General features: G+C 45.6%; 1 protein-coding gene across 2 annotated transcripts in view; it reads left to right on the forward strand.

Annotated features, from left to right (window-relative positions):
* Positions 1–23,187, forward strand: part of AHR (aryl hydrocarbon receptor) — a 53,911-nt gene that overhangs the window by 16,471 nt on the left and 14,253 nt on the right. For both annotated transcript variants that reach the window (XM_043966942.1, XM_043966941.1), the window contains exons 3-4: positions 8,935–9,041; positions 22,814–22,903. In XM_043966942.1, the coding sequence (XP_043822877.1) occupies positions 8,935–9,041; positions 22,814–22,903 (197 nt within the window). The remainder of the gene's footprint in view (positions 1–8,934; positions 9,042–22,813; positions 22,904–23,187) is intronic.

A 23,187-nucleotide genomic window follows, 5' to 3' on the forward strand; every position in this document is an offset into this window, starting at 1 on the left:
CGCAGGATCTTTCCGACCCTCCTGCTTCCCAGCTGTCCAAAGCCATCACCACCCCCCCCCCCAACCAGACCATCTTTGCCGCTCTGCCCCCGGCTCCTCTGGCAGTTCGTTATTCTCTTCACATTTTCTTCTGTTTTTTTCTCTCGCTCCCTCTCGCTGTAGCTTCCATTTGGTTATATTTCTTTTGTCCTTTATCACTAAAGCTTCTCAGAAATCAGTTTGGATAATCCCTCCACAGATACAGGGCACAACATCCCTCCCTTCACCCCAACCTTTAGACAGTGGCTGTGAGTCACCACGGGTCAACACTTGCTGGCCTGCTGGCCAGCCTCGGTCAGTGCGTCTCTGAGAAGAGCTGGGTTGGGCCGGACGTTGGGTGGCAGACCTGTCTCCATCCTGCAGGCCTTTCCTTCTTGGTAGAATCTGCAGGAATTGGGTAGAGCCAGACCACACGCCAGTCCCCTTCGTCGGACAGGGCCCTTCTGCCGGCAGCACTACAAGGAAGGGGCCGCGGGCATGGGCAGAATATATTTAGAGAGAGCTCAGTAACCGTCACCAAGGCAGCTTTGCTCTGTCCCTGGCGTACTTGGGACCCCAAAGGGGCGTGTCTTCCTCCCCGAAAGAACCCGCTGCTTTTTTGAAGTGACATGGGCTAGGAACGGAAGCAGATTTTTATACATTCAGGTGGAGAGTGGAGAGCAGCTATGATTGTTATCAAGGAAGGCTCAGATAGTTGGGGCCTTTCTACCTCATCTTCCAGGGCATGTCTTTCCATTGCTTAGAATGTGTCTTGAAGTTAGATTTGAACTTTTTTATTTTTTGTGGGGCAATGAGGGTTAAGTGACTTGCCCAGGGTCACACATCTAGGAAGCGTCAAGTGTCTGAGGCCGGATTTGAACTCAGGTCCTGAATCCAGGGCCAGTGCTTTATCCACTGCACCCCCCAGATGCCCCCGGCATGTCTTTCCAATATGCTCCTCTTAGCATCACATTTAGGAGCCAGCCATGGACTAGATCCACCACAGAGCTGAACTACTGGGCTATTTTCACATCAGAAACGATGCTGATGATATTCTCTGCTCAGCTCCTAATGCTTTGCTTCAGATGTCCTGGGGAAGGATCTGGGGTCCTCAGTGCCCAGGCCGATGGAGCTTTGTCAGTTCTAACAAGCTAGAACAGCTTAGGGCATAGACCTGGAGAAGGATCATCTGGGAAGCTGGCTCTGCCGTCATTCTTATCACTAAGGGGCTAACAATTGGTGACTTGTCCTGTTTCCATCACCTGGTGGTAAAGCAGGAGTGCCTTGAGGAGGCAAAATAGTGGGCCTTAACGCCCTGCTTTCCAAAGAAAGCATGGCTTTGTTGTCCACTTGAAGTGGAATTCTTCATCATTCCTGAACTGTCGTTTAATTTAGGCACATCATGTTACATGCTGTGGCATCCATGCTAATTGGACTTTGCCAGTAAACAGAACATCAGCCAAGAATGGGAGAGGGCTGATCCATCTCTTCTAATTAGCCCCAGCTGTGTCGATTTTCTTGATCCTCTAATTTAGGCTGTTTAAAGGGGGCAGGCCTTGCAGGAAATCCTTCCAAGGTTTTCAGTGAATTTCACCACCAGGATGCTTCGCAGCAGTCATTTGGAGCTGATGACACTCGGTGTCTTCCAGATGGGCCTTCCTGGAGCGGTCCATGTGGCCCGTTGCATGTTTGTTACCTTGATAGAATTCTAAGGGCATCCTCATTCCATCATTGAGTCTCATTCTTAGGATCCTAACATCACTTGGGAGCGTTTGGCTCTTAAGAAGAGTTCAGACTCTTGGGAAATGTAGCAAAAATTGGGATACGTTTCGCAACTCATGGGTGTGAATAGAATTGTTTCTGTGAGAGATGCCATCACATATGGGCAAACAGAAAGCATGGTGGGTCTCCATCCTGTGTGCCTGTGGGGAGGAGATCTGAAAGCGTTTCCATTTGTGTGACCTTGCTGTTGTCAGGTTCTTTGTTAACTCATCATCTGAAGTAAAGTGCGGCAGGCATCTCTTTCTCCTTTCTTTTCTCGAGCTTTCTGCAGCTGCTTTCTTTAGCAGTTCATTCCCAGTTCATCAGGTTTTACAGAAGAGAACACTAGTGTTTACACTTCTGCTTAGCTTGTGCATTCCTGCTTTGGTGTGACTAGAACCAGAGCATATTTCTTAATGACATACGGCCAAGACCAAGTTCCAACCAACAAGTTCAACTGAATTAGAGCATGGGCCTCTTTTAGGCTAATGCTGTTTTCAGTCGGTCACTTCAGTGATGAAGTGATTTTTCTGGGGGTGCCAGGCTCTGTTCCAAGATCTGGGGACAGAGAAAGGCAGCAAGGCCGGGGTCCTGAAGATACTGGCATTCTAATCAGGGAGCCAGGAGAGAACTCCCAAGTAGAAAAGGGAAGACAGCCACTGCTGAGGAGATGGCTACGGCCTAGTTTGAGGTGGGTCTTCAAAGGAAGCTGGGGATGAAGGGGAAAGGATTTTAGGAAGGGGTTGGCCAAGGCATGAAGTGTCAGGAGAGGAGAGAGGCAGGTGGGACGGTTTGGCTGCATCAGCAGTTGTGTGTGGAACAAAGTGATCAACAGGTGTGGCCTTTTTGTCAATTCTTCTAATTGCTATCATCTTTGCAGTAAATGCCCAGGTCAGTGCCCCCAAGGGAACCCCAGGGGCTCTCTAACATCTCCAGAATCTGTTCACACCACCCCCTGCCCTTTCCCATCTTCTTACTCCTCCCCCCCAACCCCCACGCCTCCCTGCTGTTCCTCCCAGCTCCAGGCATGTTTCCTGGCTGGGGTCCCAGGCCCACGATGTTCTCCCTCCTTGTCTCAGTCTCCTGGGCTCCTTCGCAACCTCACTCCGATCTCTCCTACAGAAAGCCTTTCCCTCTGCCTTTAATTCTAGGGCCTTCTTCTCCATGATTTCAAATTCTTCCTGTCCATAGCTTGTTTATTTAGAGTTGTTTATGTTGTCTCCCCTCTTAGACTCTGACCTCCTTGAGGGCAGGGACTGGCTTTTACCTTTCTTTGTATGCCTAGTACATTGCACAGTGTCTGGGGTTTCATAAATGCCTACTTACTGATCAACATCATTCACTGTCAGAACCGTTCACGGACGTTTAAAAATACTCAAAATCTAGCAAAAGTGAATGGTTTATAATAGAAGAGAGGCGTAGGCAGGAAGCTCTGCTGACAGAACGTAGAATCAGCCCCTGGCAAATAGTAGGTGCTTTATAAATGTTGATTGATTGAATCAGAGAAGCTCCGAGTTGTAAGGGGAGGGACCCTACAGGTAACCTGATCCCATCTCTCTCTGACCGATCACCTTCAGCATCTGCTTAAATACTGACAATCACTGGAAGCAGCTACATTGGCTCATATGATGAAGATGTCCTTTTGATCGCACCCATCTATAGAAAATGTCTCCCTGTAGCTTCTAGGCCTTGGCCCTAATTCTGCCCTGGGGAGCAGTGCACACGGCACCCTCCAGAGAATCCACATCTCAGATGGGGCTGAGGTTGCCTGCTCCTTCAGCCCAAGCTCTGTGACCCCAAGTAGTCTGCTGGGAGCCCTTGGGTTATGGGAAGCAGGTGGAACCCAGGGTGGCCTCGTCCCCTCTCTCCTTATACACACACACATATATAAAATGGAAAACAAATTCCATCCGTTCTCTATCCCATTCTCCCAGAAACACTCCACCCTAGAGCAATGGTTGTCTTTAACTTGCTGCTGGATCTTGGTGGGCCTCAGATGGCTCCGGCATGGAGGCCTCATCCCAGTTTGCCCTCTGCTGTAGATGAGCACCCCATGAAATCACCAGAGTCTTCAGATTGCTCCTGGCCTCAGGCCACCCATCCCACAGGCTCCCCCACAAGGCTGCTAAAGGGAGAGGAGGCCATTGGGAAGGTAGGAGATGAGCCTTGGGCCCGTTGGGTCACCAGCTGGCTGAGGGAGCCTGGGCCAGCCCCATCGCCTCCTGGGATATTGGGGAGCATTGGCCTAGTTTGTAAATGTTTGTTGAATTAGCAAATTAGTCATGAACCGAATTATAAACAGAAACCATGATCGCACATGGTGTTAAGCCAGAGGAGCTACATCAGGAGATATTCTTGAACCACGGACAGGCTGGTGGAGATTGGAGCCCAAGGCTTCATTTTACATCTGAAGAAACTGAGGCCCAGAGAAGGAACGTGGCTTATCTGAGCACAGGTGGCTAATGAGTGACACGTTCAAAGCATTTTAAATATCGGTGCAGCGGTGGACGAGTCAGGAGATCAAACCCAGCTTCAGATACTGCCTGGCTGGGTGACCCTGGGCATCATAATGGCCACCCCCTCCCAGTACAGTTGTGAGGATCAAATTAGGAAATATTTGTAAAGTGTGTAGTGTACACAGTCGGTGCTTAATGAGTGCTTGTCTCCTTCCTTCTTATGTTCTCTGCCTAACTCAGTGTAGCAAATATTGATCACATACCTATTTTGTGCAGAGACAAAGGCCTTTGCCATCACTGTGCTTGTAATCCAGTAGGAGGAATACAGCGTGCGTGCGTGCATGCGTGCGTGTGAAATAGAACACAGCAGCATAACCCCTGCAAAGAGCTGTGCAGGTGTTTAGGACAAAGCAGTGATCTGGGATGGGCGAGAGGGCAGGACGGCTTCCCTGATGATGGGCACCAAGTGTCATCAGCAGAGAAGTGAGAAGAGGGACCATCGTCCCAGTGGGGACTTAGCTGTGAGACCATGCATGAGGTTGGCCCTGAAAGGCAGCCACGTCCATCGTAGAGATGACCTTTCTTAGCCTCAGTTGCTGTCCGCACGCTTGCCAGGGTGGTCTCTGATCAGTTCATTCCCCTCCTCAGGGAGCTGCAGGGCTCCCTGTAGCTCCCAGGATCAAAGGCACACCCCCTGTTTGGTATTTGAAGGCCTTCTCCTCACTGTTCTTCCTCCCTGGATTTCTACCTCTAAACTGTTCCCACAGCGGAGCCCCTTCCTCTGGACCCCCACTCTTAGCGTCTCTAGTGCCTGCAGAGCTCGGCTCAGATGCCACCTTCTCCATGACGCCTATGTGACCCTCCCACTCCCAGCCCCCTCAGCTTTTCCTCTCTGTCTCCTTAAAGTACTTTATATTTACTTGTTTCATATTTCACATAGATTTATATATGATCCCTCTCATCCAAGAGAGGGATTATTTTTTTCCACCCTCCCTTCCCAGCCAGCACAGTCCTGGGCACAATGCAGATTCCTTAGGACAGACTGATAAGGGAGTTTGATCCAGCAACAGTGTGAGGAAGGAGAGATTGGAAGTGACAGAGATGTGCTGAGAAGTGTGAGAAGGTGAAGGAGGCACCTGGACCGCACCCAGACTCTGAGATAGCCTGGGTGATAGAAGAGGGGAGGGCATGGGTGTGACAGACGTGGACAGTGGAATCCACAAGACATGGGAGCTGATTGGATGAGGAAAGCCAGGGGACTGTGGGTTGGTGGCAGCCCTCAGGCATGGAAGCTGAGTCTGCGGGGTCCCATTGCTAAAGAAGGGCGAAGGAGCAGCTTTAGAGGGAAATTTGGGAAGTTTGGTTTCACCCGTGCGGAGTTTGAGGCACTGGGTTAGGAGTTCATGTTGGGGGCCTTCTGGAAGCAGGGGTCCACAGCATTGGAAATAGATGAGATCCCCAAAGGCAGAGAACGAAAAAGCCGAATGGTGGGACTTTGGGAAGGCCGACATTCAGAATGGAGAAGTGGAAGAGACAGGGAGAAGGGGTCTCATCGACCCCCTAGCCAAGGCTCTTTCTGTGCTGCCGTCCATCCCGAGGCCTCTTTGCTTTCCAGGAATGTGTATACCAAGGGAGCTGAGAGTCCTGTGGTAATTACGACAAAACTCCTGCCCCCCTGGACTGTAGGCCATCCCCCTCAAAAAAAGGGAGAGCATCGCTGTGCTCCTCCAGGCAAAACCTTGGCTTGGGAGGATGAAGCACGTGCTACTTGGTTCTGGTTCCCCCAAATGGCAGTGGAATTTAGGTATGTTAAAGACATAAACTTGGAAGTTGTAAAAATATCACGTACTGTCATCTTTCCTAGACTAAACTTCTTCAGGGATGTAGTTCTTTCACTTAAATGCATTGTTTAGTACTCTCAAATTTATGTTAAGACGTAGACGTTTTTATGGTTAGGTTTGCAAAGAAAACAACAGTAGATTGGGTGACACATATTCTTAGGTCATGCTACAAATGAAGAAGCTGACCTAAGGCCCAGAGGAGACTGGACTTGAACGTGGGTCCCTGAATCTGAGGTCAGTTCACTTTCTATATGTTACTCCATACCAAAATTAGAGTTCGTGGTCAGCAAAGAGGAACCTCCATTTCAAGCTTCAAAAAAAGTATTTCACTTTGATAGTTCTTGTGTCCATTTTGTTTATTATCAATAATTTACTAGGGATAGTTCCTTTTTAACTATGTAAAGCTAAAGCAGTGTTCTACTACTTATGGGAGGTAGGCAGGCAGATAGTTCAGTGGATAGAGCACTGGGCCTGGAGCCAGGAAGACCTGAGTTCAAACCTGGCCTCAGACACTTTCTAGCTGTGAGACCCTGGGCAAGTCACTTTACCTCTGTTCACCTTAAACCACTAGAGGAATGGATCAGCTGCAGTCATCAGCCATGCATTTATATTTGTTCTCTGCAAAATGATGGATGTGTGTGTTGTCTCCTCCACTTTACCAGTAAGGATTATTTTACTCATTAGAATTGTGTCCCCAGTACTTAGCACAGGCCCAGGCACATAGTAGGCATTTAATAGATGCTTGCTGATGGGTAAGGATCATCTGAATTCTGAGGTATAAGTTTGCTTAAAGCTATAAAAGACTATCAACCCATGAGCTTTTGTTGTTGCAAACCACTGTGCCATCTTTGCCGGGAAAACTCCATGGACAGTGTGGTGCCCAGGGACACGACTGAGCAACAAGGCTGTGCCTGGCCCTGCAGTCCCCACCGTCACTCACTCCTCCTGCTCTCGAGGTTTTCGGGATGCCCCCTTTTCTTTCTCCTCCTCCCACCCCGGACTGCTCCTTCTCAGTCCCCTGTGTTCCATCTTCACCCAGGCCACACCTGCTCACTGAGGGTGTCCTCCGAGGCCTCCTTTGGCCCTCTGTTCTTCTTCCCCTCTGCTCTTGTTTCAAGATCTCCTCAGCTCCCATGAGCTCTCTCTGCACAGCTTGTTCTCTGGGACATCTGTCCAGCCCTGACCTCTCTCCTGACTTTGCCTGTCTTTGTATCCCCAAGGTTCCATGCTTGTGGCTTGAGAGCATTCCATATCCCTTGCTATTTCCATTTCCATAGGTGTAGTCCTTGCACATTTTCTTTGTCTGGTTCTGCTTCTCTAGGCAAGGGCTAATTTCCAAATGAATGCTCTTCTGAATTAGCTTATCTTAGCTTCTAACATAAGCTAGGACAAATGGACAGGCCCTTTAAATGATCAGAGGGAAAATGTAAGTGGTCATAGGTTTATATAATCTGTTCTAACAAATCCGATCTTGGATTCTTTTCGTATTTCTCCTCCCAGTGTGACAAAGGGGCTGGCCAACCCTCAAGCTTGGCAATTCACTGAACTTGTTCTTGTTGTTGTTGTACTCTCACATGTGCCTCTTACATTTGTTCTAGTAGAGTGGAGGCCCAGAGAGGCCAGGGCTGCTCTGAAGGTGTGTAGTCTGTGGCCTGTAGTCAGTGCCTGGGCTGTCCCTTAAGGCTCTCTTGCTTGTTTGGCTCAGCCTCTTGTTTGTACCAGGAGGTGGAAGCCATATTGATGTGAGATAGAATTTTGGGTCAAATTAATAGTGAGTCATCCCAAAAGAATTACAAGACTCAGTGACTCAGTTTCCCAAGTTTTATTGCAATACTGTAGGTGACCGCAGGGAGAGAACCAAAATAGTGGAAAGGTATCTCTCGAATAGTGAAAGAAAAGACAGTTGTATTTATAGTATAGATAAATTGATTATCAGTCTCATTATAATAATCACCTTGGGGAGGTACAAGGGAGGGCCTTTCCTACTCATTATACTATTCTCCACCTAGGAGTATTACAAGGGAGGGCTTATCCTAATTTGGAGTTCCCGGGGTCCTAAGCCAACCCCGAGGCGGGGACCTTTTTCAGTGGAGGTATATTTGGGGGGTTTACACGTCATAAGGTGAACCTGGGGACAATTTTGGCCTTTTCTGCACACGTCTCTTTCCGATTCCCATGGCTGGTTTCAAAACATCTCCATTTTTCATGAGGATTTCTATAGGTCGTCTTTTTCCTTTATTGTTATTTTGCCCTGACCCGCTCTGATCCGTTATGGATGTTGATCACTGTGGGTACGAGAACCTAGCATTTTGACTTGTAAGTCATGCATTAGAGCTTGGGTTTGGGGTTTTTCTATTCATGCTTTTTTCCCTTCCTACATCAATATTGTGGGGCATGCTGCCGTGATGGTCAGAGCACCATCAACTAATCAATCGGTCAGTCAGTGTCCATTAAGTGCCTACCATGTGCCAGACATCCTGAGCTCTGAGGACACACAAAGAAAGGCAAAAGACAGTCGCTTCCCTCAGGGGGCTTTTAATCCAGTGGGGGAGACAACAGGCAAACAAGTATGTACAAGGATACATGCCCATAGACGCTTCTTCAACCAGATGGATAAAATGACTTGCCCAGGGTCCCGCAGCTTGTAGACGCCTGAGGCCAAATCCCACCATAGGCCTTCCTGACTGTCCTTGGGTGTACGGGGGTCCCTGTCATCATAGTGACTCAAAGAGGGGCTGTGGGAAAGTCCTTTCCTCCCCCTCCCCCCACAGCCAGCCTGTAGATTGTTGACATTGTCGACTGATTCACAACTCATGTCAAAAACAGGCCCTGAATGTTTTTTTCCTCCCTTTTCACAGTTGCATTAAAGTCTCCCCAGGCTGACGGGAATGGAAATCGGGACAGCAGCCGCGGCGCCAGGCTCCAGGCCAGCCTGCGCTTGCAGGAAGGGGAGCTCCTTCTCCAGGTGAGGGGGGGGATGGAGGTTTTCTGGGGCAGGAACAAGGGGGGGGGGGCGACTCCTCGGGCCGGCCACCTGCCGCCTTCCGTCCTTTCTCCTTTTACAACCCTTTAATGGTCTCACTTCATTTATGGCTCGGTGCCTGTATCTTCACACAGTCGTGTCGAATCGGGTACAAGGGAAACTGTTATTGCATCTCACTGATGATTAATGCCTGAGCCGGGAATTGAACCCAGCTCTCCCATCACCGTTTTACCTATTACAAAAAATGAGACACACACACACACCCTCGCACATGCTGTATTTGACTGTAGCCCAAGTGTCTCTGTCCTTCCCCCTTGAATGTCCTGCGCAAGTTCGGTGTGGCCACAATGTCTACCTTGGGGCAGGCCGGGATGGTTTCCAAGATTTGCTTCTAAAAGCCCTTGGAATCTGTGCCTGCCTCACTCCATCATATGGGGGCTCATCGCCTTTCTTGTAGAGCACTGACTCTTTTGAGGAGGTCAAATGAAACTTGAGTCAGTCAAACCTTGAATTTTTTTTTGGAAAATGCCCCACCCTATTTTTAATGGAATTTTCATTTATTTTTTTCTCAAGTACATGCAAAAAAAAAGTTTTAACACTTTTTTTTAAATTTGGAAGATCTAATTTCTCTCCCTCTGTCCTTACTCCTGCCCTTGAGAAGGCAAGAAATTTGAAATAGGTAATACATATGCGGTCATGCTAACCATTTCCATATTTTAGCTTATTTGCAAAAGAAAACACAGACCAAAAACAGAAGAAGAAAGTAAAAAAAAGTGTGCTTCAGTCTGCATTCATATGCCATCATTTCTTTCTCTGGAGATGGATAACATTTTTCATCATAAGTACTTTGGAATTGTCTTGGATCATAGTATTGCTGAGAACAGTTAAGTCTTTTACAATATTACTGTCACTGTGTAAAATGTTCTCTTGGATCTGCTCACTTTACTTTGCAGTAGTTCATAAAAGCCTTCTTTCCAGGTTTTTCTAAAATGATCCTGCTCATCATTTCTTATAGCAATAGTATCCCATCACCATTATACCATAACTTGTTTAACTATTCCCCAATTGATGGGTATCCCCTCAATTTCTAACTCTTTATCACTATAAAAAGAATTACTATAAGCATTTTTGTACATATAGGTTCTTTTCCTTTTTCATTAATCTCTTTGGAGTACAGACCTAGTAGTGGTATTGCTAGGAATGCACGGTTTTAAACCCTTTGAGCAAAGTTTTAAAATATTTTCCAGAATGGTTGGATCAGTTCACAACTCCACCAACAGTCATTTTCCTTTTCTCTCATATTAGTCAGATAGGTGGAAGTGGAAGTGATACCTCATAATTGTTCTACTTTGAATTTCTCTAATCAATAGTGATTTAGACCAATATTTCTTATAACTATAGATAGTTTTGACTTCTTCTGAAAACTTCCTTTCATGTACTTTGACCATTTATCCATATTCTTTTAAACTTGACTCAGTTCTTTGTGTATTTGAGAAATAAAGCCTTTATCAGAGAAATTTGCTGTAAAGTTTTCCCCATTTCCCATTTCCCTTTTAATCTTGGCTGCAATGGCTTTGTGAATTTTTTTTTTAATTTTATCTAATCAGAATTATCCATTTTATATCCCATAATGCTCTGTACCTCTTCTTTGGTCATAAACTCTTTCCTTATCCATAAATCTGATAAAAATATTCCATACTCCCCTAATTTGCTTATATCACCCTTTATGTCTAAATCATGTACCCATTTTGACATTATATTGGTATACCCTGTAAGATGTTGGTCTACACCTAGTTTCTGCCAAACCACTTTCCAGTTTGCCCAGAAGTTTTTGTCAAATAGTGATTTCTTGTCCCTAAATCTTGGATCTTTGGGTTTGGGAAACACTAAATTACTATGGTCATTTACTACTGTGTATGGTATACCTAATCTATTCCATTCATCCAACACTCTGTTTCTTAGTCAGTACTAGATTGTTTTAATGATTGCCACTTTGTAATACAATTTGAGATCTGGTGCTGCTAAGCTACCTTCCTTCACATTTTTTTCATGTATTTCCTTGATATTCTTAACCAGATATTTTTCCAGATGAATTTTGTTATGACTTTTGTAGCTCTATAAAAAAATTTTAAAATTTGATTGGCATGTCACTGAATAAGTTTACTTTAGGTAAAATAGTCATTTTTTATTATATTGGCTCAGCCTACCCATGAGCAATTAATATTTGTCCAATTGTTTAGATCTGACTTTATTTGTGTGAAAAGCGTTTTGTAATTGGGGTCATATATTTTCGGGATTTGTCTTGGCAGGTAGACACCCAAGTATTTTATTTTCTACAATTATTTTAAATGGAATTTCTCTTTCTATTTCTTGTTGCTGGACTTTGTTGGTAATATATAGAAATGCTGATGATTTGTGTGGACTTTCTTCAAGTTATTAATTACATCAGCTAGTTTTTTAGTATATTCTCTAGAATTCTCTATGTATACCATCACATCATCTTCAAAGCATAATAGTTTTATTTCCTCACTACCTATTCTAAATCGTTCAATTTCTTTACTTGTCCAACTACTATAACCAGTGTTTCTAATACAATACTGATAAATAGTGTTGATAATGGGTATCCTGGCTTTACTCCTGATCTTCTCAGGAAGGCTTCTAGGTTATTGTCCTCATTATGGATAATTCTTGCTGATAGTTTTAGATAGATATTAACATTTTAAAGAAAGCTCCATTTATTCCTATGATTCTAGTGTTTTAAATAGGAAGTATTGTTTTTTGTCAAAAGCTTTTTCTGTACCTATTGAGATAATCATACAGTTTTAAATTTTATTGTTGATATGGTAAATTATGCTAATAGTTTTCCTAACATTGAACCAGCCTTTTATTCCTGATATAAATCCCACTTGGTATTAATGTATGATCTTTGTGATATATTGCAGTAATCTTTTTGCTAGTATTCTATTTAATGTTTTTATAACAATATTCATTAGGGAAATTGGTCTATAGTTTTCTCTCTTTTTTAGCTCTTCCTGGTTTAGGTAGCAATACCATAATTTTGTTGTAAAAGGAATTTTGTATGACATCTTTGTCCATTTTTCCAAATGTTTTATGTAGAATTTGAATGAATTGCCCTTTAAATGTTTGGTAAAATTCCCTTGTGAGTTCATCTGGTGCAGGGAATTTTTTCTTAGGGCTTGTTCAATTTATTTTTCAAAGATAGGGTTATATAAGTATTCTATTTCCTCTTCTACTAATCTGGCAAATATTCATCCATTTCATTTAGATTTTTAGATTTATTGGCATATAATTGGTCAAAATTCCTCTTAATAATTGCTTTAATTTTCTCTTCATCGGTGATGAATTCACCCTGTTTATTTTTGTTTTTTTTAAATCAAATTAACTAATAGTTTATCTATTTTAGTCTTTCTTCCCCATAAAAATCTAACTTTTCTAAAATTCTATTCATCTCCTTAACTTCTTTCTTGTTTATTTTGTGGTTATATTTCTCTAGTTCTGAGAGGGGAAAGTTGAGGTCCCCAGTAGTATAGTTTTACTATCTCCTTCCTCCTGTAACTCATTTAATTTTTCCTCTAATAATTTGGGTGCTATACCTTTTTATACATATATGCTTAGTATTGATATTATTTCATTGTCTATGATAGTTTTTATTAAAATGTAGTTTCCCTGCTTATTTCTTTTAATTAGATCTAGTTTTGCTTTTGCTTTGTCTTAGATCGTGATTGTTACCCCTGCTTTTTTTTTAACCTCAACTGAAGAATAATAGATTCTGCTCCAGACCCTCATTTTCACTCTGTATGTATCTCTGTTTTCAAGTATGTTTCTTATAAGCAACATATTGGTGGATTTCGGTTTTAATCCATTCTGCTCTCTGCTTCCATTTTATGTGGGTTTATCCCATTCACATTCATGGTTATGATTATTAACTGTGTGTTTCCTTCCATCATGTTTTTACCATTTATCCTTCTCTTTTTTTTTCACTCTGTCCCTCCTCAAAAGTATGTTTTGCTTCTGATCACTCTATCTTCCTATTACCCCCATCCCTCTCTTCTCCTCCTCCCCTCCTAATTCCTTGTAGAGTAAGATAGATTTTACAACCACCTGAGTGTGTATATTGTTCCTTTTTTGAGCCAATTCCAATGAAAGTAAGGTTTAAACATTGCCCACCACCCCTCTCCATCTTGCCCTCCATTATAAAAGCTCTTCCTTTTATACCTTTTTCATGTGAGATAATTCCTCCAGTTCTTCCTCTCCCTATCCCCTTCTCCTAGTACATCCCTTGTTCTGACCCAATAATGTCAGTTTTTGGAAATCATCCCATCATAATCATTTTTTTTTTTTTTTACTTTTAATTCTATTTAAATGGGGCTAAGTTCCTGGGGTGGAGGGGATACTGTGCCAGGCTTCAGGTCTTTCTTGCTGCTGTTTTCAGAGCTGGCTCTGGGGGCTTTTAGGTTTTTGGTGCTTCCAAGGTGTCGTGATCTAAAGAGAGGTGTAGTAACTGCTCTCCTGGCCTGTGCTCATTTAGACCTTGTCCCTCTTTGGCCACCAGTGCTAACATTCCTCATGGTCCTGGGACTGTGACCGTCCCCTGCTCTCTCGTAGTCACAATTACTAGTGTTTTCCTCTGTCTTGGAATGGAGACCAGGGTCCCTACGACCCCATGAGTGACCCCAAGTCCTTCTCTCTGCCCTGGAGCCACAACCAGGGCTTCTGCTCCACTGTGGCTGTAAGTGTTGTCGCTCTGTTTGTCCCTGGGTCTATGGCTTGGAACTCCATGGACAAAGCCCTGAACCCAGGGCCAACATAGGGTCCCCATGCACTCTCCTTCCAGCTCTTGTCCCTGGTCTGAGAGCTTCTGAAGCTCCTGTGTTGCCAAAGCAGCTGCCCCCGAGTCAGCACCTGTGCTGAGCTCTGGCTTCTACCATTGCACCAGCAGAGCCCTCCAAGCTTTCTTGGGCTGGGGAAGTGTTTCACCTGCTCTTTTGTTGGATCACTTACACCTGAATTCGACTGGAGACATTGTTTTAGCGTTACCTGGAGCGGGATTTGGGAGAGCCCGGCTGAGTGCGTCCTCCCTCTGCCATCTTGGCTCCACCTCGCTCCCCCCCCCCCCGCCCCCGCCCCGACCCCGACAGTTTTGAAACATGAGTCTAAACAAGACTGAAGGGATCTCTGGGTTGCTCCTCACACGGTTATCACAAGTCAGTTCTTAGATCCAGTTTTTAGCATAATTAGCAGAGAAACTGCTTTGACGATCTCACAAAGAATAAGTTTGCATCACGTAGCACATACTTATGGAATTGTCATCTTTTTGTGCTCTCAAATATCTGGAACTTGAACGTTATCTTCAACTCAATATCTCCAGTACACAATCACTTTCTTTCCCCCAGACCCTCCTCTCCTCTGCACTTCCCCCTCCTTGTCAGAGGCTGTGCTGTCCTCCCAGTCCCCTGTATCCCTCCTTGCCTGGACTAGGACAAGAGCCCTTTGTGTGGGCCCGGCCTCCAGCGTCTTCTCAGCCCACTCCAACTGCCCAAGAGGCTTACCCTCTCTGCAAACCCCCTTTGCCCCAGGATCAAATCCAAAGTCCCCTTCGGCCTCAGAGCCCTTTGCAGCTTTCTAGTTCTCGTAGACTGGCCTAGCTCCCATGGACCAAAGATCCAGGGCTCCTCCATCTGCCAACCGGATGGCCCTGTGCATGCCCCAGACTCCAAAGGCTCTCTTTCCTCTCCTCTGGCTCCCAGCCTCTCTGGCTCCCCTCAGGACTCAGCTCAAGAGCAGCCTGCTGCGGGAGTGCTTTGAGCTCTTGGGGCCTTCCCCCTGAGAGAAACTTGAACTTGCTAGATCTGTCTTGTATCTGTCTGTCATCACTGGCACGCTGTTTCCCCTCTTAGAGGGAGCTCCTTAAGACCAGGGACCTCCAGGGTCTCTGTGTCTTTGGTACTCCCATCATTTGACTTAGTACCTGGCATCTAGTAATGCTTGCCCACTTAATGGACCCAAATTTATTGTGTTCCCGAGCACCCTCCTAAGAATTGCCTTGTTTTTAAGCATAGTAGAACATTTGAACAGTTGTTATTTGACCAGATAATGACCTGTCATCAACTCTGAAGGTTGTGGTGGGCAGCTAGAGGAGAATTCCCTCTTGTAAAATAGCCCAGGGGTCCATCCTAGATGGACAGCCCACTGGTCATATCTGCAGGCGACTTAATGTGGTGATAGCTCACATTCTGGCTGGCAAAGTCAGGATTTGGAAAGATTTGGGCAGGAGCGGGGACAGGGGAGGGCAGGGGGTATAAGCTAGGAAGCAGCCAGGGGGAGAAAGGGCCTGGCATTCGGGCCCTGTTCGCAATGGTGTAAGCAAGGGGACAGGGGAAGTCTTTGGCGGGCTTATCTTGTGTTGGCAAGATTAGGCTTGGTCGGCTTGGCCCAAAGGGCAGATCCAAGAGCGATAGAGGGGGGTTTCAGAATACAAATACAGTCTGAGGTGCAGTGGGGAGTGGGCTTCCTCCAGATCCTGGGGGTAGAGACACACCAAGAGGCCTTCACGCAAAGGCTGCCTGACCCCCTCCTGTGGGCCTCCGAGTTCTTTCTGCACATGTGCAGTGGACCTCCGTGATTAGAAATGAAAGCTGAATGGTGCAGTGAAAGGATTGGCTCAGTTTATCTTATCTCTGAAAGTACTGGAACAAAGAATGCCTCATTCCTTTAATACTTTACCTGGGTTTTCCTTAGTCTTTGTGCTCTTTGAGTCAGGGCCAGTGCTGAGTAATTCCTGTATCTCAAACTCAGTACATCCCAAGAGACAGAACTCATCGCCTTTCACCCCAAATCAGCCCCTCTTCTGAACTGCCCGATCCCCATCCATCCATTCTCCGGGCTCATCCTTGACTTCTCCGTCTAACCAGGCTTCCTCTTCCAACTCCTCCTCATCGCTGAGCATTTATTTGGTACCTGCTGTTTTCCAGGCATTGTACTAAGCCATGGGATGCAAAGAAAGGAAAGCAGCCCCTTCCCCAAGGAGCTCGTGTTCTCATGGAGGAGACAACACGACCCTATTATCTTTAGGGTCAAACACACAAGATGTAGACTGCGTGATTAGGAGACAGGCTCAAGGAAGCCACCAGCAGTGAGGGCTGAAGGAGAGGAATGGGAAAGGCCTCCTGCAGAAGGTGGGTTGTGAAGGAGGCTGGGGAGAGAGAGGGAGAGGGAGAGCAGAGAAAAGGGCAAATTTGGGCGATGGAGCAAGGGAAAAAGGAATTCTCCATGAGAGGAGATGGTTTGGGTGTGTAGTTTGTTATGTGTGTCAGACGGCTGCCTTCCTTTCTTCTCCGTTTGTTACTAACTTTTGTTCAAGTATCTTCATTAGCTTAATAGTATTTTGTTTTGTTTTTCAGGATTTTTACTTTTGTACTAGTTTGCAGATTGTTCGTTTATCGATTTCCCAGTGTTTTGTTTTGTTTTAATTAAATGTCTTTGATCTTTTTTGGTGATAGGAATTTTTTGAGATAAAAAAAACAATCCCCTAATTCAATGTAAGCAGCATTGTGCTTGTGAAATGTTCTTTCTTCTTTTCCTTTCACTCCTGGGTCTAACCTTGAGCTGAATTGTACAAATCTTGATATATTGTCTCGTTATTCTTCTTGATATCTTTGGTACAGAGGACTTCTTGTAAGGAAGAATCTCCTTCTAGTGGAGACCTTCTGACATTTGTCTTAAAGAGGTGCCTGAGACCCAGGCAGGCTCTAAGGGGCCTGCCCAGGACAGAGTGTATGTCCAAGGTGGCTCTGCAGCCTGGTTCTTCCTGACTCCAAGGCTACCTCTCAATCCACCAGGCCAGATTTCCTCAAACCATTTCCTTTGACATAAGTATTGTTGTTTGACCCACTCATTGTACATGATTATGTTATTTGGTTCTCATTTTAAGTCTGAGTTCTTTATTCTTGTTTCCCTCATTGATTACTGTTTTGTTTGAACTCTGATCTCTAAGATGTGATATTTCTGCCTTTCTCTATTTAAGCTACTAGTTTCTTATATCTTTTCAGTTGTGGAAAATGAGAGCATATCTAATTTTTAATAATAATATCATGGGGAAGCTAGGTAGCACAGTAGATAGAGCACCGGCCCTGGATTCAGGAGGACCTGAGTTCAAATCCAGCCTCAGACACTTAACACTTACTAGCTGTGTGACCCTGGGCAAGTCACTTAACCCCAGTTGCCTCACCAAAAAAACCCAGAAAAAAACAAAAACAAAATAATATCATATTCCAACCTTTAAGAGCAAGGACATTTTTTTTGTATCACTAGCATTTACACAGTGTCTCACTCAGTAAATGCCAGTTAACTTGACTTGGTTTGACTTGAAATAGTCCAGGCCAGAGTCCAGACAGACGATAATAGAATCTTCCAAATGCTTCTCTTTGTGGATAACATGGCGCAAATTATACCAAACTTTGGAATGTTTAGAGCCCCCAATAATCAATATCCCCATCCCCCACCAAAACAAAAAACAAAAACAAAAAAACTTCCTCCAGACAAATCTAGAAAATACCTTCTGGGCTGCAATTTCTGCTCTAGTTAGTTCTCTGTAAAAGCTGGAACTGAGACCCTGTTCTGCTTTGGGGTCCAATAGCTGGTATTTGCTTCTGAATGCTCTCCTTCCACTCTCTACCCCACAGATGCCAGCCTGTGCCTACATTCCCTCCTTAGTCCCATTTGTGACTTGAAACAGGGTAGTAACTGAAAAAAATAGAAGAAATGTAAGGCATTAAAAAACACCTCGAAAACAGATGAGGAGAAGAGAATTAAGAACCACTGAACTGTCTGAATGCTGTGCCCCCAGAGGAGCCTTGACACCCTATTTCCCGAATGTTGCTCAGATCTCTTGGAACCAGAGGGCAGAGTGGGAATAGAAAGGATCCACTGGTCACTTCCTGAAAGAAACCCCAAAGTGAAAACTCCCAGGAACATGATGGCTAAGATCTAGGGCTTCCATGTCAAAGAAAAAATACTGCAAGCTTCTAGAAAGACAGAACTCAAGTACAGGAGGGCGGCACACAGGTTATCAGCCACCACTCTGAAGGGGCGTGCAGCTCACAATGCAGAATGCCAAAAGGCAAAAATCAGGCTTACACAAGAGTAACTTACCAGGGCAACTAATGATAATCCTACAAGGAAAAAATGGCCCTTTGATGACATAGAGAACTTCTATCTAAGCTTTCTTGAAGAAACGACCAGAGCTGCCTAGAAACTCTGAAGCCCAAGCACAGAGATCTCAAACGGATAAACACGGGGAGATGCTCCATCTGTCCCCTCAGAACCCCAGCAGCAGCAATAGTCACAGAGGAAGTATTGTTAGGCAAGGCTGTGCAGTGGTTCTGTACTGTCTTGACTATGTTAAGAGAAAAATAGAAAGAGAAGGGAAGAAAAGTACACCAGCTGGGGAAGCAAAATAAGGTTAGGGGAAATGAGGGCACATGAGTAGACAACTGGACAAACAGAGAGAGCAGCTGACCCTTGAGCTTCTCTCATCTGAACCGACTGAAGGAAGACTGCACACACACGCACACGCACACGCACACATACACATAAACAGACTAGGAAGGAGAGGAAAGAAAGATAAGGGAGGGGGCAGCTAGGTGGCACAGTGGATAAAGCACCAGCCCTGGATTCAGGAGGACCTGAGTTCAAGTCCTGCATCAGACACTTGGCACTTACTAGCTGTGTGACCCTGGGCAAGTCACTTAACCCCCATTACCCCACAAAAACAAAAACAAAAAAGATAAGGGAGAGTTAGAGGGAGGATAGATTAAGGGAAGGATTTATTTTAAACAAAGAAAAAACCCTTTAAATAAGGATGTACAAAAACAGTGACAGCTCTTTTTGAGGTGGCAAAGAATGGGAATTGGAGGGAGTGCCCATAAACTCAGGGCTGGCTAAACCAATTATGGTATGTAACATGATGGTGGAGCACTGAAGTACTCTACAGGGATGAAGGGATGGTTTCAGAGAAACTTGGGAAGATTTGTATGAACCTGATGCAAAACAAAGTGAAGTAGGAGAACAGTTTACACAGTGACAACAGTAGAGCAAAGAATAACTACCTTGACAGGATTAGGGACTTTGATCATTGTAATGACCAGCCACAATTCCAGAGGACCAGTGATGAAATGATCCACCCATTTCATGATAGAGAGGTGAAGGATTCAGTGCAGAATGAAACAGTATGTTTTGGGGTTTGGGGACAATGGACAGCGTGGAAATATTTTGCTTGACTGTGCCTCTTTGGCATGAGGCTTTTTTCTTTCATTCTCAATTGAGGTGGGTGGGTTGGAGAAGGTGAGAGAAAAAGGCAAATTTCTGTTCATTTAAAAAATAAAAATCTGTAGGTCACTGATCAAAAGGGAGGCCTTTAAAAAAAACAAACAAAAAAGGGGGATGCCTTTGATGGCTCTGAGCCAGGTACAACATATTACCAAGAAATAAATTCATGAGAAGTCAGCATAAAGGACAATCTCGGAGAGAGGTATCATCAGAAAAGGAAGAAGGCCTGTCCTGTCATGAGGGCAAGGGATGACCAATGGACTGTCCATGAGGTCTGCCAGGAAGTAACATGGAATGTGAGAGTTTGAGTGGGGTGACTCCACTGGACTTGATGAGGAAGAGAATTGACTACAGAAATCTTGATAGATCCTGTTTTCAGCTGGTCATCGTCCATCTTTTAGTTTCACATGCCAGGGGCAGGGGGGGGGGCCTCTCACCAAGACTTCTGTAAATGTGTGTTTCCTTGCGCTGCTTCTCCACATTCCATAGACAGTCATCCTGATGCTCTCCCATCATGATCTCTGAGAGTTTACTAAGGAGCTTTTATTGTGCATACACATACACATGCACACAAACATACATGCTTGCAATGCTCATCCCTGTACATGTGCACAACACAATACTCGAAATGCCCACAGTGTAGACACACACACAGTTTCCCCATCTTGCTTCTCAGCCAGGAGATCCTGCCTTCGCACCCTCAAGTACTTCCTCATCTCTTGATCCTCTTCGGGTGAAGGGTCAGGACATGGAAGAGGTGATGCTCTGTGTTGCTGTCTGTTCTTTTACCCACACCCCATTTCGTCATTATAGGTGTGTTCTTTAAATGCGTGCAGGTTGGTGTCACCTGAGTGACATACCTTGGCTTCCATAGTTATTAGTCCTTGTGACTTGGTGTTACTTTGGGGTTTTGCCCCGGCGCATCAGTGATAGCATTGTGCAGAGACTTGACTCAGAATTGGCTCCCACATCTGTCTCCAGCTGTTTCCTGCTGGTTAAGGTAGACTCATTTTGCTTGCTTGTGGTGGCAGCTCCATCTCCCCGCTCCCAGCCCTCCTCTTTAAGCAGTGCCATGACAGTGGGAAGGTTTGAGGGGCTGTGTTCAAGCGTCCGCCCTGCTGCTGCTTCTCAGTGTGACGTGCGGAGGATGCTTTGGCTCTAGCCATGAGCTGCCTCCTCTGTACGCTGAAGGCGTTGTGCCACAGCACCTCCGAGGCTGTGTTCTGGGGCATTTCTTTGTAAACCCCAAGTTACCTCCACCCCACATGAGTCCCCACTGAAGGGGGGCTTGGAGGAGGGGAGCTTTGTGGGGCCCAGGTTTGCAGGCCCTGAGCGTTTTCTTTCCCAGAGTAATAGCACAGTCTAAGGTGACTCCTTATCCACAGAACCTACTCACATGGGCTCCTCACTGAGGCCGAGTGAACCCAAGAAGACGGAGCCCGAGCTGCGTGTTTCAGTTCCCACAAGGTGACTCTCATGGCTGCTGCTGCTCCCTGTTATTTATGAGCAGACGCCCTGGTCCCTGTGGCCTTCTTTGTTGTACCAGCCCCTCAGGACTGGGTGCCGCAGATATGCTCGGCCCTTGGCAGGTCTGAGCAAGGACTTCAGTCCCTAGGACCTGAAAAATCGAGTGACATCATGTCTGTAATTAGAGGTGTGCGGATCCTCTGCATGGATCTACGCTACAGTTATCCCTTCCACAGTTAGGTAGTTAGAGGCCCTGTGCCCCTGCGGTCTGGAAAACCTGCATAAAACTGTTTGGCCCCCCCTTTGTACCTGAGAAGGTCAGAATTTTTTTCTTTTTCTTCTGTGGAGTGTTCACAGTACCTCACTGTAAAATTTGGCTTAAGTTTTTGGTCATAGGCTCTGTGTCATTTGCTGGCCTTCACTTGTCATCTGCGGCTTCCGAAAAGCTCCCTCATAATCCCCACTTGATTTCTTAAGCCCACCCACGAGATCCCACATATGTCAAAACCACCATAGGGAAAGTTGTGATGCGGAAGGGATAACTGTAATGCATCTCAGCTGTAGTTGTGGTCAGATTATCCCACGTAACAAAAGTCACCTGTGATTCTGTGAGGTCTGTAGGTATGAAGTGTAAGCAATTGGAAATCTAGCCTTGGAACATGTGTAGGTGGTGAAAGATCAGAAATGCAGTTTTGAGAAGTAGTTTCATAAAATGCTTGTCTAAAGGAATAGTTTACCTGTAGACATCTTCACTTTAATTTGTAGGCGCAGGGCATAAGCTGTTCAGGGATTTGGTGGAAATATTTTACTGATGTAAAACAATATTCTGTTAATAACAACTGTTAAATTTAAGGGCTGGTCTTTTTCAATAGTTATAAATGCTTCTTTACATTTAATCGTGGTTTTTGAGTAGCCTACCAGAACCTTATTTGATGGAGCACTGCTTTTTGCTTTATTTGAATTAACTGAAACCAAATTCCTATTTATTTAAGATTTTGCCTCCCCATCTACCTCCAAGAGAACTTGAGGCAGTGGGCAACTCATGGAAAACTTTCAGTTAAAGTCTAATTTATAAAACAATGATGTGTTAACAGAATCTGTCTGATCATCTCTTAAATTTTTATCAGCGAAGAGTTTTAAGAGGTTCTGAGACTTACCTCAAGTCCCCTGGGTAGTCCAAGGTAGATGAGAAGTTTGAACCTAGTCTGATGGTGTCAGATCCAAGGCGCTTTCCTCTGTCCTGAATAGGCCTGCGGAAATTGCCAGCCCAGCATCTGGGAAGGTGTGCGTGGGCCAGCTGCCACAGGTCCAAGGACTGGGCCAGATGCCAGGGGGCTGCCCCCCCCCCCTTGGTGGTTCTGTCCTCTATCTTCCATAAGCTCTGTTTGCTCCTGACCTTTCCCGGGGCCCCTGGGGCCATGCCTCCCACCATCAGCACTCACACCTGCTCCAGAATCTCCTTCTGGATGTCCAGTGAAGCTGCCCCGAGGACATCTGAAGCGTGAATGGTTCAGGAGGAGCCTCTGGAGGGCTGGGAAGGAGAGGAACCATTCCTGGTAGCCCTCAGTCCTCTGAAGCCCCGGGCTTCTGCCTGGGAGTAGGGTAGCAGTTCCTTTCCCATCAGGCCACACAGCTCAAAGGCTGATCCAACTGTGGCTCCTCCTGCTGGTTTGTTTTTTCTTATTTTAAATGTTTGTTTCTGGGGCAGCTAGGTGGTGTGGTGGATAGAGCACCGGCCCTGGAGTCAGGAGGACCTGAGTTCAAATCCGACCTCAGACAACACCTAACACTTACTAGCTGTGTGACCCTGGACAAGTCACTTAACCCCAATTGCCTCACTAAAAAAAAAAAAAGTTTGTTTCTAATTTCACAATGTTAAAAGTGAAAAGATTATTGCTGTCTAAGCTATTTGACCACCTCCGTGTGCTTTTTCCTTCTAGGCGCTCAACGGCTTTGTGCTGGTGGTCACCACAGACGCACTGGTTTTTTATGCCTCCTCTACAATCCAGGACTACCTGGGCTTCCAGCAGGTACGTGGGCTTGGCTCGCATCTATTGAGGAACAGGTAAGGGTCAGGAGACAGCGGCAGAGTGGCATCAGCCGGGTCGTCTGGGCAGCCAGCCTCAGGATGCGTGCCTGCTGTGGGACCCTGGCCAGGTACTGACCCCTGGATGCTCTGGGCTGCTCTCTGAGGCCTTCGAGTCACCAGAGGATGCTGGCCTGTACTGATAGAGGGGGTGTCTCCCCCCACCTGTGAAGCCTCAGGTCTGGAATACAATCTACATTTTCCATCTTTTGGGGGCCGTTGGACCAT

Source organism: Dromiciops gliroides, chromosome 5 (assembly GCF_019393635.1).
Source record: "Dromiciops gliroides isolate mDroGli1 chromosome 5, mDroGli1.pri, whole genome shotgun sequence".
NCBI classification, from domain to species: domain Eukaryota; kingdom Metazoa; phylum Chordata; class Mammalia; order Microbiotheria; family Microbiotheriidae; genus Dromiciops; species Dromiciops gliroides.